The following is a 19,640-nucleotide window of genomic DNA, read 5'->3' as shown; positions in this document are numbered from 1 at the left end:
TTAGTTCATGACTTCATTCTCCATATGCCAATGAAATGGAGTAATTTGTCAGTGTTGAATTGTTTAACGAGTATATGATAATCCATGCTTCAGTAAAAACATTAAAGAAGATGAAGTTCGTGTTGCTGCTGAAACCTGAGGTTATTTTGTTGGAGAAATATTTTTTTTTTGTGGTGGTGTTGTGTATTCATTGTGTCATCTTTGCTTAGCATTTGCCTGCAATTTAATGATACCTGCTTGCTTTATGATCAGTTGGCGGGAATGAAGGGGAGTTTGATGGATGGAAGTGGTCGAGGCCTAATGGAGGGCATGGAAGACTAACATCAGCACTGAAGACATAAAAGATTTAAACAAAAGGTATTTCCTAAATAAAACTATATTTTATTTTTTTTAAAATATTTTATACAAAACACTTTCCTTATGGGTGTTAATCATAGTCCAAAATGGATTGAGTTGAATTTGTCATTTTCCTGTGAATGTTATGGATTGAGTTCTACTAATATTTGGAGCAAAATTTACATAAAATTTTGTAGGTTACAGATTATGATTGGTTAAAAAAATATATACATGTGCTTTTATTAAAACTTGGCCCAAATTTGGTTTTGTTTATGGGTGTTAATTTTATTTTCAAAGTGTTTTATACACCTTCATGTACTGATTGATTATCCATATTATATCCAATATATACTCATAATTTGTGGACATTCCTGAATTATTTAATACTGTATAATTTTCACTTGGATTTTTAGATGTTCCTATTAAGACATTAAAGATATATGGGGCCGAGCCGCCGAGCAACCCTACCTATGCATTAGAAGAACCAATTGTTTCAGTTGGTGACAATGAGATTCATGCCTGTATTTATATGTGATCTTATATTAACGACTATTACTCTAAAGGGCCTCGACGGTTTTTATGTTGATGAAGATTGGTAATGGGTTGTTTAATTAAACTTAAATGATGATCAGTTATTTTTTTTTGTTTTATTGACTAATTATATTTTTCTTTCCTTTTTTAACTGTAATAAATGTTTGATATCTACATTTTAAAGCAAATGTTGCTGCCTCTCATACTTTACCACGTGTTTTGCAGATTTTTCATGTTTAGTGGACAGAGTGATGGAAAAGAATGACGTTTCTTTGGTTTCATCCGGTGATAAATTAAGTTACTATATTGAGTGATTAGAGGTAAGTGTAATGGCGTCTGTTGCATAGATTTTTTGAGTTTTTATATATTTGCATGTGTTATGCTCCCTTTTTTCTTTTAAAGAAAATCTAACTTTTTACTGATTACTTTTCTACTGCTTATTGAAGGAGCTCGAGTCTTTTGCAGGTAGACAAGATAGAATCATTTACAACGAAAAGCACATTGACAATTTTGGTATTGTTCACCCAAAGGTATAGGTGATTTCCTGAAATTTCGTTATCTTGATTGTAATACCTCTCCTGTTTTTTATGCAATTTTATATCATTGCCAACGTGATTGATTTCTTTCACACTTTACCACTATGCTCACGTTAGAGGATTACCAAATCCATGTTATAGTATTAATTACCCAAGTGTGTGTTTGTCTGAGTAACATTTACTTACTACATATGATTTTTTGTGGCCAAGTTTAGCCATTTCCCTCTATCAATTTTTTATGTTTTTTTTATTTTTAATTTAAAATCATTTTATTGTGTTGTGATGACTCTAATTCTTTTATTACTTATTAGTTCTTCTCACGCTTAGTATTTTTTCTTCTTTCTTTTGCTTAGTGTTTTATTTTTATTTTTTTAATATATAAATTGGATGCGCATGAAAAGCTATGTTGGTATATAATTGTTTTACGTATACAAGAAATTTTATTTTACTCTGTGTTACACAAGATAAATGAGGTGAAACCGAATTTAAAAGAGCAGAATCATGTTATTCGCAAAAAGTTCAGTTACCATCTCATCTAAATTATGTTATTATATAAGACTATAAGTAAAGAATCGTCTTTAGTTCAAGAAATGGTCCCTCAATTTGGATATAGTAAGCTACTTAGAATATGCAAACTTTTATAAACACGAGATTGGACAAATTTAAAATATTAGTCTAAAGATCAATTTTGTCATGTTGATTTTGCACTTTGCTAAAGTGTATGCATTCTTTCTTTTTCCTCCTAATGTTTTCATTCATTTGCAACAAAAGAACCTTTCTACTTTCTTATGCTATATTAGTCTTTCTTTGTTATCTTTAACATTATTGGGCTTTGTGTTTCAACATTAGTGTTGTCTTCTTTTTCTTTTTCCCTCAAGTTTTTAATTTTTTTGTTGTTGATTTTGTTTTGCTGTTTTTTATTTCAGGCATATATGAATGAGTTGTCATAGATGTCACCCCTATTTTTTAGAGCAAGAATTAGTTCATAGAATACAAAGTGTGTCATACCTTTAAGGTATATATTTGTTTTTATTTTTTTTTGAAGTGTTTTTTTTGTTGGTTCTGTGAATATGATGTTTCATGAACATAAATAAGTAATCCTGATTCATATCTCTGATCTGAGTCTTATTGCCCTGTATAATGGAGAGTCGCAAAGAAAAATTACACAATTTGGTTTTGCAGAGCAAGATTAATGAAACAAAGGATGTTATGAAGCGTAAAGCTTATGAGATTGATAATAATAATGTGGTAGGGTGGAGGTTTTTCGTTTTCATTTTGTTCTGTTAAGTAAATAAATAAATTATTTATTTAAATTTTGGAGGTGCATGTCATTTAACTAAATACTCTCCATGTACTCTAACTAAGTAGCCTTACTTCTTTTTTATGTTCTAAAATAATTAACATCAGTCACACTCATGGATCATCATTCTAATAGATATAACAACTTGGAATTTCACTGGTGAAATCCTGAAAGAGCAGCAAGAAACTGCTGCATAGATAGTGTTTGTTGATAGTCCATATAATTTAGGAAACCATCTTAATTCAATGAATTTAGTTCATCTAGGTTTGGTAGTAAACTAGCAAGTGATTCACTCCTAACTTCCAGCAAACTAATGAGAGGTGCACCAACATAGCTTGATAGCAAAAATGATTTTGAAAGTGGTTGTAATATGATGTCATATATTTCTTGGCTTCTGTTATACATGTATTCACTTTTTATTTGAAAAAGTTAGGTTTGCTCCATGTCCATAATAGATGTTATTGTTACTTTTGAATCATGGACAGGGAGGAAACAACTTTTGTTATCCAAATACAGACGGATAAAAACATAAATTAGGACCTAAGAGGAGCCTTTTAACATTATTTTAATTATTACTCCGATGCATGTTGGCATGTGTGGTTTAGATTGGAAAAATGGAGATATTGTAATGGGGAAAATGGTAAACCCATAAGTCCATAACCATTTATAAGTTTGTCAACTGAAGGTTAGTTCTTTATTTTGGAAAATAGTGTATAGAGTTGTCAAAGATGTCACCCTCTGCTCCAATTTGTTTTGTTTTTTTGATCCACATGTTAATGAATTTGAATTCTGAAACAATTTAAAGCATACAAAATGCTATCTTTTATGAGCAGCAAGAGGAACATTTACTGTGCAACTTGAACTATTTGTAGTTGCCAAGTCAAATAGAGATAGAACTTCTTTGATTACTTGCTTTTGGTGTTACTTTTAGTGCTAATGTTTCACATGTATTAAGGACTACATTAGCTGTTTCCTTACTCATTTACTCTCTAAAATGTTGTGCAATTATAGTGGTTCATTATTTTTCATTTTTGATTGAGGAGTTGTTTTTGTGATGTAGATGGAGCATGAAAAATGTGATTTTGATGTCAATGATTTTGGTGAGGAGGATGAGGAGGAACAAGAAGAGGAAGAAAATGGAGAGGAGAGAACACTTGAGGAAGACCAAAGTGGATGAAATAATGATGAGATGGAATAACTTGAGAAAGTGTATAAAGATCTTTATCACCAGGAGCTATAGCAATTATTAACCTTTTATTCTTAACATTGATTCATGTACTTTAGTTTTAATAATATTTGATTCCATCATATTTTCAGTTGTTTTAATAGGTACATGTGTAAGGACATTAAGAAGAGTATTTATAATTTGTGATCAAGACATGGCTGGTAGCCTCATTGATGAACTAAATGAATACCAGATTTTTGATCTGAGTCCTCCCTTCCTCCTTTTATTCCTTGCTTTTTTAATTGCATACCATGAATATACCTGTCTTTAGTTTTGGAATTCACAGATCCACAAGTTAGATGCTTCAGTGCATTGTTGCAGCCATCAAGAGGCTTATATAGCAAGATTCAAGAGACTTGGATTCTTCATTTTTTACTATCTTGAAGTTCCAATTTTTCTTCTATGTGGTATTTTCATTTAATTGTTTTTTGATTCATACAATTTCATAAGAAAAAATGTGTCTAATTACTAAAATAGAATAGTAAATGTTAGACATACTAGCAAAATTAGCTGTAATCTCTATTAATTTGAGCTACAGACATATGTAGCAGAGTTTTGTTGGTAATGCACCATGAGTTTTGACAAAATGGTAATCTTGCTTTCCATAAAATACTTGCTTCAATTTAAACTTTTTTGAGTCAAAGTACATAATTTATTTTGGTAGTATTAAAAATTTAAAAGGGATTATTTTCATTGCAAATAAAATATTTTTGTGATAACATTTGTTAGGTGTATAATTAACTTAAAAAGCGAACCTTACTTTATTAAAAATTTAGCAGTTTTTGGCACGAAATTTAATTTTGGCTAGGTATTGTTTTCCTCAAGATTTTTAGTTCATATGAAAGATTGATGCATTAGCACATAGATTTATTTTTATAATTTTATACATCAAGTGATAAGTTTGAGGCTATATAGTTTTATTCATTCATTCACTATTGATAGAGGGGATGAGATCCCTTTGATCGAGTCCATTTTAACTAATTAAGCATAAATTGAATGCTCTATAAAATTAATAAATAATTTGATTTAAGTTTTTAAATGATATAATTTTTAACTCTAGGATATCCTTTGCCGTTGATTTTAAATTAAAAAGATGATATTGACTTGAAATAATATGATATCTTTTTACAGCTGAACAAAAAAGGTTTAGAATTTAAGGTTTAGAAAAAATTTATACACGATTTTATGAGAAATTTTTAAAATAATAATTAGCATTATTAAATTTTGAGTAACTCCATACTTTATAGATGCTGTTTGTATTTGTTTGTTTAGAAAGATGTTGGATAAGAAATTTTAAATTTAGAACTAATTAGGATTTACAATATTTATTGTGAAATTTAGTAAAAAGTAGTATTAGTCCTTGCTTTTAGCAAAGATTAAAAAAGGTTTTTGGCTGATTTTTTTTTGTTACTAAACATTTCCGTTAAAAAAATTGAACATATTCTTAATCTTTGGTGTGCTTTGTTATATTTATTGTACTTAAAGCATCATTGTAAAGTTAAAAGATGAATGTGAGCAAAAATGCAACATATCTTAAAAACCATTTACACCTTCCTATTAAAAGCAAATTTTGTAATTACTAAGCTTCTTTTTGCAATGCCATTCCATTTTAGAAATCTATATTTATGTCACTTTGGGTGGTACAATTATTAAAAAGTTAAAAAATAAAAAAAATTTAAAAATATTATCTTAAAGTTTGCATAAGTTTTATTTTATGACTAACATTTGAAATTGGATGCATAAAGTTTGATAAGATGAACTTAAATTTAAATTGCATGATTGACAAGGCCGTATTAGGTAAGTATTCTTTAACTCATGATTGACAGTAATATTTTCATGTTCTTTTTGAATATCTTTTTTCAAGTTTTTTAATATTAATTTTTTGGATAATTTTTTTTTCTCTTCCTTCTTTAAGTTTATGTTTTTTTGAAGCATTAAAAGATAGAGACTAATAGTGCAAATGAAGATTGAGAATGTATAACTTTAGAACTAAAATTTAAATGAAGATTTATCAATATTTTTACTTGAGGTAGAAATATTAGGTATAGAATGCAATATGTTGTATTAAGGACCAAAAATCTTCGGCAACAGTAGTGTAGTGTGGCCATGCCAATTCTAGAGCTAAGATGCCATTTTTTTTATTAATATTTTTAACTAAAGCCGATATTTTTAAGATCTTTTAAAAGGGATGCACATAATTGAAAAGTTTTTAGATCCTTTGTGCATACAATTTTATTGATGACATAATGAGGGTCATGAACAATTTGTTAAAGCAATTTCGAATTTTTTTTTATTTTACTATAAAATGCAAATTATTTGTTAAAGTATAAAAGAAATTTAAGTAATTACAATAATTTATTATAAATTATAATTAAAAATACATATACAAAATTCTATCTTTAATTAGCTAAATCTACAAAAAAAAAGAAAGAAACAATTAGCATTTTATTTTTGACTTCTAGCATTTATTTTAAATTATAATTCTTTAAACATATTAGTAGGGTGGGTTTAGGTTGCAAGTCATACTATCTTCACATCACTTATGATAGTATTTGTCAATTTTAAAAATTTTAAAAAATATTACAATAGATTTAGATTTAAACTTGATAGGAGAGATTAATTCGATAGTTTACTTAGAATCACGTAAAATCTTGATTGATTTTTTTTTTTTAATGTTTGACCAAAAAAAAGTTTGATTTAAGTACATGATTGTTTACAAATTGCAACTATGAACTATAGATTATTTCCATGACTAAATTTATTGATAGAAAGTTATTGATGAACTAAATCCTTTTAAAGTTAGGACTTAAGTGATAGTTACGAATTCTTTTTTTATGTGAATTATGTACATGAACCAATTCTTTAATATACTTTAATTAATGAAATCATTATTTTACTGTCTTTTTTATTTTTGAAGTTTGTGATACTATTATTCGAATTAACATTCACATCATGAAAAGACATATCGCTAAACCCATCTCAATTCACTTTAACCATGGTTGGTTTTTCTAATTTTGATTATTTTATACAGGAGAGATTGGTGAAGGAGAATGCTTGGCTTCATTTAGCAATTTTATTAAAAGATTTAGGATAAATATCTACTTCTAATTGTTTCTCACTAAATTTTAAAGATTTTACTATTTGTTTTAACAATGTTTGCCATAGATATATTCTTATTAAACTGTGAATTTGTATTCTTATTAAACTCCATTCTTTGCTGTTTGTGATAATAAATGAGACATATAGCACAGTTGGAAGAAATTGTATTTTTGAACATCTAAATTTACCTATATTTCTTAAAAAGCTAAATAATTTTTTTTTCTGATTTATCACATTACATGCATAGGTTTGATGTACTGATTTTAAGTTATCGTATACTTTCTATTTTAAAACAAAATTTTTTAATAACAATATAACATATTATTTTTAAATTGGTCACTTTTATTATTAATGATACTTTTTTAATGTATTACTCTTTTCCTATCTACATTGGCAATTTATTCGTGCGTTTGTACGAGTAAAACAAATAATACCATTACGAGATCAATGTCAACTATATTTAAATTATTAATTGGTGTGAAAAATAAATGAACACTATTAGTATTTGAAAAAGTAATGTACTCTAATTTAAATATTTAATACATAATAAAGTACTATTTTAATTTTTAATTCGCAGAGAATTTAGAACATTATTTATATTTTGACAGAATCACTTATGAATAGTAACATAACATAATATTTCGTAGCTTTTCTTTTTTTTAAAAAAAATAAATAAGTCCTTGACCTTTTGAACCACGGACATTTAATTCTGTGAGAATTTAAAAATGCATTTAAATTCTTAACATTTTTAAAATTTGGACATATCGATCTCTCATGTTTACTTACGAAAAAATTAAACGTGACTCCCGTTATACTGACCTGATTGATATGGATACACACGTGAAAGAATTTTTAAAATGAGATAAATTAGACCCAAAGATGGATGTGTTCAGATTTTAAAGAAGTTAGAAATTTAAATATATTTTTAAATCTTCAAAACTTAAATGTCAGCGAACTAAAAAATTAGGGATTAATTTGTCATTTTCTTTTTTTTAATAACAATTTTTTTCTATTTGCTTAAAATTTTTTATATATTTTTCAAACAATATCAATATTCCTTTATTTTTAACACCAAATAATATCTCAAATATGTTTTACATTCACGTTATTATAGTCTTTATTTATCTTGCCCGCGCATTGCGCGGGGATCTTGCTAGTATAATATAATATAACAGTATTTTTTTAGGGTGTATTAAAGCTAATATTGCATGATTAAATGAAAACTTTGGAGTGCATTTGTATCCGTTTAGTAGACGTATAAGAAGCTGTAGTATCTGAAAATCGAGAAGATCACATAAAATTTCAATATTAATGAACTACTCATGAACATATACATACAGCTTACAGGTATAATAAGCTTACTCTGCAGCTTCACCAAAATTGTTAGCAAATGACCATTGCAGTTTCCTAAAACAAAGTACTGCAGAACTCGCAAGTCAATGTTAGTATGTTACAACCTTTGTTGGCAACTACCTTACCTATTTACATGTTAGGAAGTCATACTTCATTAATCATTACCCAACAATTTCCATGCAATTAGCGAGCAAAGGGCAGAGGCAACACCTTAAGCAACAAGCAACCCCCACCACTCACCACAACACAAGTTGCCAACAAAGATGCAACAAAGAACCAACTCCATTGCCATTGCAACATCAGTACTTTGTTATACCCTCATTCCGCATAAAAGGCGCTTCGGCGCATGGAGTCTGGATGTATTTGTAAGCTGAATGATGGCTATTTCCATTGCCTCTCAGCTTCTTTGAATTCAGCATAAGGTCGAACATTTATATCTGAAACTCTGGATAATAAATGCAAGCTCCCAGATGGTGAAATGACCTCCCTTCAGTCCTTTATAAGTTTATAACCAAACCAACTGAGGACTGTGAGGTCCAACTCCAACAGCCATCTCCAATGCTATTAACCAGTCAAGACCCGACGTACGTATCACGGCAGGGATCAACTGTACAGAAAAGGAAGGATGAATTTGACCTCCTTACTGTCAACTATAAGCTCTTAAAGGTTTTAATATGTGGCGACGCAGCGGAAAAGGAAGAAAGAAATGGTCTCCTTAGAAATGGATGTTCCAATAACTGAGCTGCAGTTGGCCGTTTACTTGGGTTAACTTGTAAGCACTCAAGGATAAAATCCCTGGCATCCTTGGACAATGTTTCAGGAATAGGCGGAGGTTCTCCTCTCCCAATCCGAAATAATGCTTGCATCTATCATTATAAAACAAATAAAGAAAATAAAATATTGATATAGGAAAAAATATAAACTTAAAAACAAAAGAAAATACTGAGAAATGTTACATACTCCTTCCAAATCAGAGTAAGGAGGTTTCCCTATCAACATCTCCAAGACTGTACAACCTAAGCTCCATATATCAGCTGCTAGTCCATACCCATCATTCTTCAAGTTAACAACCTATAATGGAACAACTCAAGGTCAAACTCACTAACTCACAAAAAGCTCATATAGTACAATATAACTCATTCATCAGTTTATCCAAACATCTTCATTCTCCAATAAATTACAAATGAGCAGCAAACTACTTTTCTAAGATTTTTAATTTGAAACAAGAAAATCCATCCAAGAAGATGGTTTGTCCAGTCACCAGGAGAATGGCTTATCGAAACATCAACTTAATGTTTGTAGAGAAATGCTGAACACACAGGATATATACTATACAATATAAACTAGACAGCCATATCTCATTCTAGTTTATCCCTTTGAAGGAAATTATTCCAGCAAATGACACAAGAACAAAGACAAACCTCTGGGGCCATCCAGTATGGGGATCCTTTGCTTGATTTAACATCATTAAATTTAGTTGCCTGCAAAGAAAAAAGACCAAATCATTATAATTTAAGCAGCAGCATTTGGAATTCGCATCAGGGCGACAGCAAACAGGGAAACTCAGTATTATATTGTTGAAGAAGGTTACCTTTGCCAACCCAAAATCCGCAAGCTTGACTGACCCGCTTACATCAACCAGGATATTGGCACACTTGATATCCCTATAAAATTTAATATTAAAAGAAAAGAGATGCAATTAGTTGCAGACTGATGAAAAAGAGGCTTCTATCGTAGTTGTCGCATCAAATAGTACAACACAACATACTTCACATACATTTATACTCTGAAAAGTTGATCATGATAGACGATACACTTAAGAAGCTAAAAAGAGGAAGTATAGTCATACGACTTAAAATGCCTTAGTCATACAGCTAGAAAGATATCCTCATATCCATTATCATCCAGCTTCTACCATGTAGAAAAATCTAGTTCAATACATAAATGCACAATCACTCATAACCCGTACATTCTAACGTCACTAAACCATGAAGTCTTGTAACATAACTATGCCAGAAAATTCCATCACCCAAATAAATGACTGCTGTTATCATAGGCATAGTCAATAAACCGAATCACAAAAGGACAATCACTCATGATACCTGTGAACCACATTTTGATTGTGAAGATATTTCAAGCCATGCAAAATCTGCCTTGTGTATGCAGAAACGTGAGAATCATTTAAGCTATACTTCTGATAGAGACTTAACAATGACCCTTTAGGCACAAGTTCAAGGAAGATATAAAGTGAACTTTGGTCCTGGAGAAGACAAAATATAAGGCAATTAATTACTGCAGTCAATTAGTATTAAAATAGAAATGAAGGGAATAAATTAAGGCTTCCATTAAGAGCATACTTGTGATTCTACCAAAAAGAAAGAATTCAAATTTGCAATGCACTTATTTTGGTTGCGTATTCAATTCCTAAAAGTGAAGTTGGTCTCCCTATAATATCATATTCTGGGAGCACATAAGAAACTTGTCTATTGCCACCTAGATGTTGCATACCTCTTGAGTGCCAAAATATCGAACTATATTCTCGTGTTGAAACCGACTCAAAAGAGATATTTCCTGAGACAAAGAGCACAAATAATTAATGGTGTCATTATCATATAAGATGGAATTGACAAATGAACATTGAACAATAAGTAATAAGCTCTAACAAGAAGGCTAATGAGTTCCTACCTGCCGAAGTTGGAATACGCTCTGTTTACCCTGGTTACTACCTTCATCCAGCAAAGATGCCTCCTTCACCGCAAAAAAGAATCCATCACTGCAAGGAAAGAAAATGTGCATGTGACTTAAGAAACAAGGAAAACATTTTGCAAATCAAAGCTCACTAATACTTTAGAGAGTTTAACGTTAGCAAATTTTCCCTCTTGTCATCATTAATACCTCTTAACTGTCCTTAATGCTAATTTCCCCTTTATTTATCAAAGTAAAACTCACATAAACATGGAAACACCACCAACTTAAATAATGTCCTCAAGTGTAACGACAAACAGATAACCAGGGTTTTCCCCAAACTACAAGTTAGCTCGAACAACAAACACAATCTCTTAATAGGTCAGGTTAGAGAGCATGTGTAATGAATACGCATGTTTGCAACTCTACTCATTAAAGTAACTAACCAACCAACTAACCAAATGAATAAATAAAAGTAATTAAATGAGGAAAAAGGAAACACTCACTCTGTAAAACCTTCATAGACGGTTCCAAACGACCCCTTTCCCAAAACGTCACCTTTTTGCCACGACGAGAAAGTTCGGTTAAACCACTCAATTAAGGAACCATCAACCGCGCCAGAACCAGAACAGGCTCTTTCCCCGCCAATATCACTATCATCATCATGGGACGTAGTAAAGGAACCTGAATCCGTAAAAAGCATGCTTCTTTCCCCATTTCTCACCCTACCAACAACGCCGATTTCACCAGAAGACGAAGGCGAATCACCAACAAAATTATCTTGGAGACCAAAGGACCTCTTTAAATCCCAATTCGAACCAACCGCATCAACAACAATTGGCCTCAAGAGCGGAGGCCTGGCACCCTTGATCCCTCCCCCGCCAGCCCCATCTCCATTTTTACCACCCAAAACCTTCACATCTGAAGAAACACCAAACTTGGAGCCTCCCACTTCAACGGGTCTCGAAAAGTTGTCATTTTTAAGCTGGGAATCCGAATCAAGCAAAACCCCAGATTTCACTTCAGCTGAATTTCGATCCTCCTTGGGCTCAGCGGCAGCATTAGAAGTATGAGAAGCAAAGCGAACCTTCCTGGCTTCCCAATCTGCAGTTGGAATGGAAAAATCTTCGGGGCCAGAAAGGCCCAGGCTTTGGAAGATTAGGTCGAAATCGCCGTCGGTGACCCTAAAGCTAGTTTGGTGGTGGAGAGAAGAGGAAGAGGAGGAGGAAGAAGGTGGCGAATGAGGAGTTGCGGGTGGATTGTAATTGATGTTCTTTCTGGCGTTGAGGCGCTCTAGCCTGGGCTTCCTGTTGCTGCTGGTCTTGGTTCTGATCTTCCAGATGGACTCCATTGATGATGGCGATTGCTGCCAATAATTCGAGGCTTTCTGTGCTTCTCTGAAGCTCCCTTCTCTCTCTCTCTCTCTCTCTCTCTCTAGTGTGTTTCCCTCTGCACAGTTGGCTTCTGCGAAAGTGCAGAGGAATGTGCTTGGCTGTTTCTCTTTGTTTTCATTCTAATATTATTCTTTCATTAATTACTTCATTTAATTTCCTACTAATTTCTTAGCCAATGAGATTTTTTTTTGTTTTAACTATATTTCATTTGTATTGTTTAAGTATAAATTTTATCTATTTTATTAACTATTATATAATATTTATATATTTAAATATTTTTTAATTAATAAATTTAAAAATTAATGATTTAATTAATTATTTATACAATTGCATTCTTCTTTTTATTTAAACTAATGGATTGACAAGGAGGCCATTTTTATTTATCAATTCCACATTTTTTTAAAAAAAAGTTATAAGCAAAGAAAATAAGAAATTATTAAATATAAAAAAATAAAAGCTTTTTCATTTTCCAAAAATATTTTGATAAATTTACTGAGGTTTTTATGGTTTTATTACTTCTTATCTTAGTTGTCTTCTGTAATCTTTATTCATCGCATTGATTGGTTGGTTTCGTCAGTATATTTATTAAAAAAGATTCCCTAAATAAGTGCAAGTCTTTACCATTAGAATGAGATCATTTTATTGTAGCGAACACTTTTTCATTATTAATTTTGGAAAGTTATTTAATTTATCAAGTAATTAATTTATTCGTCGAAACAAATATCATGATTTTAAATTTGGCTTTATTAATATAATAATTAATAATAATTTTTTTAAATAAAATTTAAATTTAAATGATAAATTAATTATAAAAAATATCATTAAAAAATATAAAATATTAAATTAGTTCTTTACGTTTAGACATAATCCTGTTTTGATACATAAGGTTTAAAGTGTTTTATTTAAATAAAAAAATATTTATTTAACTTTAATGTAGTATTACCATAATATTAAAATTAAATAAATAATAAAATATCTTACATAACAGTGTGGTATAAAAACAAGGTCAATATTATAGAGAATAAGTACAAGTTTCATAGGCGTAAAATTAATCGTGGATGTATTAATATATTTATTTAGAGTAAATGCCTAAAATGGTTCTTGAATTTTAAATTGCTATTCAATTTAGTCCTCAACTTTTAAAAATGACCAATTAAATCCATGAAATTCGAAAAAGTGCATCTCCGTCAGTTCCTCACAGAAGTATTATCTAAACGTTGATGACGTGGTGTTCCAACTGTATGCTGATGTGTACCAAACTTGAATTTGATTCAAATTGATACTTGAAATTGCTTAATAATACCCAAATTAATCTATTTTCAATTATAAAACACTAATCTCCAAATTATTGTCTTCTCTTCTTCGACCTCTCTGCTGTCTTCTTCTCTTCTTGACCTCCCCGCTATCTTTCAATTCATCTTGTTTTCTTGTCTGAATGAGTGATGATGGGTGGTGGGGGAGAAGCCAAAGTAGCTCAAGTAGGAACAACTCTGGAGGGAAACCTTATGGCAGCAAAGGAATGTGCAATAGGGGAGGTAAGAACATCATTCTTTGTAATTGCGGACTTCGGACGGTGATGAAGTACTCAACGACGACAGAGAATCCTGATAGACTATTTTATAGTTGTCCAAACTATGAGGTAAGGTTGTGACTCTAAAAAAAATGTTAAGATGGTTTTACTTTGAGTTTGAATTCACCTGCGCATTTTTTACTTTGCAATATGGAATCCATTGTAATTTTATCTGTTGGACTGATGAAGGTGAAGAATCAGTTTGTGCAACACCCATTTTACAATAAATTTTGCTTGAGTTCAATTGGAGAATGACAAACTTGAAAAGTGATGTTAAGACTTTGAAGATGATGACAATGATTACCTTCTTAAAAGTAAAAGATATATTTTAGCTTAATGGACGAACCCGTAAGGATACATATAATTTAAATATATGTTGAAGTTAAAATTAATAATCCAACCACATTAACTTGCAATTAAAATAGTTTTTAGATAAGTGTACTTGTAGTTTAGGATGAATATGAACCGGAAGATAGCTGAGAGGTCGAAGAATAGAAGAAGACAACAGAGATATCAAAGAAGATAAGACAATAATTTAGAAATTAGGGTTTTATAATTGAAAATGGACTAATTTGGGTATTATTAAGCAATTTAAGATACTAATTTGAATCAAATTCAAGTTTGGTACATATCAGTATACAGCTAGAATGCCACATCATCAACGTTTAGACGACACTTCTATGAGGGACTAATGGAGATGCACTTTTTTGAATTTCAGATATTTAATTGGTTACTTTTAAAAGTAGAGGACTAAATTGAATAGCGATTTGAAATTCAAGAACTATTTTAGACGTTTACTCTATTTATTTATCATTCTTCTTACAATTTAAATGAAATATTTTTTATATAACTAAAAAAATGATAAAAAAATATATTGATACATTCATGGTTAATTTTATGTTTCTAAAACTTATATTTATTCTCCAGATTATTGATCTTATTCTTATAATACTGTTATATAAGACATTCAATTAATTATTTAATTTCGATCTCATACTAGACTATATTAAAATTAAATAAATTTTTAAAAAAATTTTAAATAGAACATTTTAAAATTTAAAAATTAAAATAAAGCATCTAAATGTAAGACTAATTTAATACTTTACTTATAAAAAAAAATAATAATTAGGGTAATGCGGTTCACTCGTTTTGTAATTTACCTGTTGGATGTATTAGGAAGTGGAAAGATAAGGAGAAAGGAGATACCGCCACCCGGCATCAGGTTGGTAGGGCACAGCCACCAGGTAGCCATGATCCATGATTTTCATACTTCTCCATCCAATCGATCTCTCTTTTCTTTTCTTTTTTTTAATTATGATTATTATTTATTTACTAATCCTTTGCTTTTGGACATCAACCATTCACTTTACTACCTTATTCAGTGTAATTGTGTTTATATTTTCTACTACTTTTCCAAAGCAATAAAGCTTTTTTTTTTCGTGTAAAAGTGTAACGAAATTATTTTAGTATACTATTAAAGTATTAATAGAATTGTTAGTAATACCTAATTATCACATATATTATCTAGTATTCAAATTCTTTTAGATAAAAATAATAATGTCAGAAAATTTTCACTCTATAGTTGAGCTCACTCGGCCCCGCTAACAAAAGAAAATTAGTACGAGTGATTTGTTTTGAATAATATCTTATAATCGGTCAATTAATGTTAAGAATCTAAATCACTAAGGTCCAACAAAAGAATCACAATTGTCAACCCACAGTTGAAAACATGCTGATGGTTCTTCTTTTCTCTGCATATTTTACGTATTCTTAATTAATTTGTTATGTACTGAAAGTGCCTTTTATCAACATTTTTAGCTGATTTTTTTTCCTTTCGGAAAATTTCATTCACATATATTCGTTGTTGGTTTCTGCGTATATGTATTACACTTTCTTACAATATTTGAGTTGTAGCATTATATTAATAGTTTTAGTAAAAAAGTTTGTTAATATTGACTTAAACATATGACGATGCAAACAGGGGTGGCAATACTATTTAAATTCGTAGGTATTCAATTATCCACTTTTGTATCGAAACGGATTTTAACGGAACGATTTTTTAGACGGGACAGGACAGAGTCAGATTTAGGTTAAATCCGTCTCTATCGGCCTAAATATAATATATATATATATATAAAATAATTAGTAAAATAATTAATAATATTATATCATATTTAAATTTGTACTTTAATTTATATTATGTATATAAATGATAATTATATAATTTTTAAAATTTAATTTTATTTGTTGGATTTAATAATTATAGGAGTGGGTAGGGGCGAGGCAGATACTCGTAGGGGCGGGTTAGGGTTTAACATTTTACTACCTACGGATAGAAGTATGACGGATTCGATGTTGGTTTTTGTAGGACAAGGCGGGTCGGGTAGAGCAAAAATCCTCCCCTACCCGCCCCGTTGCCATCTCTAGATGCAAAGTAAAACTATTAGTCACTTAACGCTGTATTTATTTATTGGAAATAAAATTTATTTAACAGATAAGACATAAATAAAAATATTATATCTAAAAGTAATGTATTTTATATTTATTTTAACAAAAAATATAAAAATATTAATAAAAATATAATTTAATTTATTTTTTTATTATTTTTATTAATTTTTAAATTATTTTTTATTTTTTTCAAATTTAAAAAAAATATTAAACTTTCATAATTTATTTTAATTTATCACCAAATTAAATATAAAAAAATTAATCTTTATATTTCTGTTGTTTATATAACTTTTATTATTTTGTCTTATTCTAGTTTCAGATCAAATGCAGTCTAAGAATATTTTTTTTGTACTCTTATTTTTAAATAAAAATAAAAACGTAAGCCAAAGCTTTTTTGTTCTTGGATTGGGCCGGATAAACCGACCCGCTTCAGAAGGATCCAACAGGAGCCGACAGAACCCAACACATTTTTTTTTGGTCATGGAACCCAACACATTTGAATCGATAATGGCTCCCACGTAAAACAATTCAACCTGTAATTACCCCCCTTTTCCAGAGATGAAGAACGACATCGCTGATGGATGAGCTATTAACCAAGGTCGCCGGCGTTGATGGCTACTGATGCTGCCGTTTAGTTTCCGCCGCCTCTGATGCTCGTTCCTCTTCCCGCGGCGTTGCCGGCTGCAATGAGGTACTGTGGTTGAGGCTGGGCCCATTTTAGCCATTCCTTTTTTTTGAGGCTGGGCCCAAACTTCATTTTTATTTGTGCTAGACCCAACTAACAAATTAGGCTGTGCCCTGTGTTGATTTATCTATCTATATTTTATTTTGAATAAACTAATCCATAAATTTTGTGAATACTGACAAAAGTATCTATCAAACAGAAAATTAACATTATACTCATGAAAGATAAATTTCGTGTAACAATAGTATTCAAATCCTGATTTTTTATTGATTTTTTAATAAAATTTTCAAATTATCCCTTTTATCTTCTTTCTCAAATTTCAAACATTCACCACTCTCGCCCTTCGTCTTTCTCTACTGCTGCCAACCACCAAAAAATTAAAAAACTTAAAACTGTAAATTATTAATTATCTGAAGTTATTATTTAAATATTATGAATTTGTAGATCTAGCATAGAAAAAAAAGAAGTTTGAAATTAACAAAAAAAACTTAAATTTTGGCTTCTTGGTATCACTGTGAGAATAAGAGGGGCAGAACCAAGAGCCTTTGAGAATGGAAGGAAGGATAGGTCGGAAACAAAAGATGTGATAGCCTTGGTCGCAGCAGAGGAGAAGCTTCGCTGGGAACATACCGGAAGAGCAGCATTTGCTGATGATGTCGTCGTCGAAGACGGGCTTGGGAGTCCTGTTCCCCTGGTCATGTCTTCGATCATATTCGGCATGTTCAGAAGGTCATCCTCATCAATATACTCCGCCACCATCATCCCTCCTTATTCACCAATACTCAAAGTGAAACAAGATCCTTCAACAATAACATTACTACCACCACAACCTTCTAGAGGGTTTTGCGGTGGTCTCGGAAGCCTAGCCTGAGCGGTAGTAGCCGCTGCAGTGCGAATATCAATCCACCAAATGGCATGAAGATACTCTAACAGCAGCCCTTTTTTCTCAGCCTCGGAAGCCTAGCCTAAGCTGTGTTTGGAGCCACCGTTGGAAAGAGACCATGGGCACCGGCCTCTTGTTGGCTCTGGTTGCTAAATTTTGCTACTTATTGCTTTGGAATAAGAAGAACAACAATATTCAGGTTGAAGAGGTTGAAAAGGGTGTGCTTTCTGAGTGTTGTTGTTGCATTCGAAAAAGAAAGAAACAACAAGGGTAATGATATTAAAGTTAATTTAGATTTAGATTTGAAGAACAAATTAGGATTGGAATAAAGAGAGATAGAGGTTGAGGATAAAGGTTGGAAGAAGACATTAGGTGCCAGGGTTTCAAGGGAATAGTAATGACTACCGGTGGCAAAGGAAGACGAAGGGTGAGAGTTGTGAAATTTGCAATTTAGAGAAAAAGATAGAAGAGGTAATTTAAAAATTTTATTAAAAAATCAACAAAAAATCAGAGTTTTGATACTGTTGTCACACGTAACCCATTTTTCATAGGTACAAGGTTAGTTTTCTTATTTAATTGATACTTTTGTCAGCGTTCGTAAAATTCATGGGTACAAATGCTAATTTATTCTTTTATTTTTTGGTTTTAATAGCATAAATCGATGAACTAAAAGTCTAAAACTGAATTCACTCGAACACTTGAGTCACAAATAATGCATCTGAATGATTTTTAAATTTAAAATAAAAAATACTTTTATTAATATTAGTTAATATTTTAAATTAATATTTAATTTTTATTATTATTAAAATTTTAAATTTTAAATTTAGTTAATATTATATTTTTTAAATATTTCGTATTAAAATATTTTTATTAACTCAATGTTAATTTAAAATAATAAAATTATATTTTTTTTACTTAAATTAATCTATTCATATTCAGAAATCAGAATAGACTTCCTTCCTCCCCATCAAAACACTTAATTTAATTGATAACATAACAACCTCACGCTAATACAGCAATACACCGTACCCGATTATTAGCTAGGCTTCCGGTTCCCCAAAAGCGACAAGTGAATTTCGAAATTCTTACATTGGGATCGGAGAGTATTAAATACTACTCTTTTTTAAGGCTTCGTCCATGTGATCTTTGATGTGGATGTGGTGGTTTTCCATCAATAATTAAAATGCCATCAGAATCTTCCAAGGGGATTAATTAGGGACGGAACAATATATTAATACCACCTATACATTTTTTATAGCTAGCTAGAAGCTGATTGACACACATCAGAAACCCCCATAATAATGATATATCATCACAACTATTTTTTAGGGTAGAAATTATGTTAAATCTTTAGAACTTTTAGATACCGCCAGTAATAAAAGAATAATAGTTTTTTTTTTGTTTTAAACAAAAACAAAGTCTTCAAGAGAGTAAAGAATAATACCTAACTAATTATAGCAGAATTATAAAGTAAAACTCTATTCAACTCATGTTTAGACTGAAGCCAAAGGAAATATTGGCCAACCAATCAATAGCTTGGTTTACTTCTCTACAGACCAAGGTAAAGTGAATTTTCCAATCTCGGATTTAGCAAA

General features: G+C 30.6%; 1 protein-coding gene across 2 annotated transcripts; it reads right to left on the bottom strand.

Moving 5' to 3' along the window:
* Positions 1–8,300: 8,300 nt before the first annotated feature.
* Positions 8,301–12,636, bottom strand: LOC112792315 (mitogen-activated protein kinase kinase kinase 1). Of its 2 annotated transcripts, XM_025835506.2 has the most exons (8): positions 11,572–12,636; positions 11,066–11,153; positions 10,889–10,951; positions 10,483–10,640; positions 9,972–10,044; positions 9,802–9,861; positions 9,341–9,451; positions 8,301–9,246 (listed from the first exon to the last, which is right to left on the bottom strand). In XM_025835506.2, exons 1-8 carry the CDS (start codon positions 12,414–12,416, stop codon positions 9,031–9,033), a joined length of 1,614 nt encoding a protein of 537 aa, XP_025691291.1. In that variant the 5' UTR covers positions 12,417–12,636; the 3' UTR covers positions 8,301–9,030. The 2 variants fall into 2 exon arrangements, 1 of the variants encoding a protein (XP_025691291.1); XR_011870275.1 differs by lacking the exon at positions 9,802–9,861 and having other exon boundaries at positions 9,341–9,481; positions 9,944–10,044.
* Positions 12,637–19,640: the final 7,004 nt, after the last annotated feature.

The sequence above is a fragment of the Arachis hypogaea genome, chromosome 13, assembly GCF_003086295.3.
Source record: "Arachis hypogaea cultivar Tifrunner chromosome 13, arahy.Tifrunner.gnm2.J5K5, whole genome shotgun sequence".
Taxonomy (NCBI): Eukaryota; Viridiplantae; Streptophyta; class Magnoliopsida; order Fabales; family Fabaceae; genus Arachis; species Arachis hypogaea.
This window is presented reverse-complemented; position numbering and strand designations above follow the sequence as displayed.

Excerpts from the sequence above, each read along its gene's own strand:
- LOC112792315 (XM_025835506.2), bottom strand. The coding sequence starts at position 12,416 with ATGGAGTCCATCTGGAAGATCAGAACCAAGACCAGCAGCAACAGGAAG. Across the intron at positions 10,952-11,065 it reads GCGTATTCCAACTTCGGCAG|GAAATATCTCTTTTGAGTCG; the intron begins GTAGGAACTCAT and ends TCTTTGTCTCAG. Across the intron at positions 9,452-9,801 it reads CATACTGGATGGCCCCAGAG|GTTGTTAACTTGAAGAATGA; the intron begins GTTTGTCTTTGT and ends GTTCCATTATAG.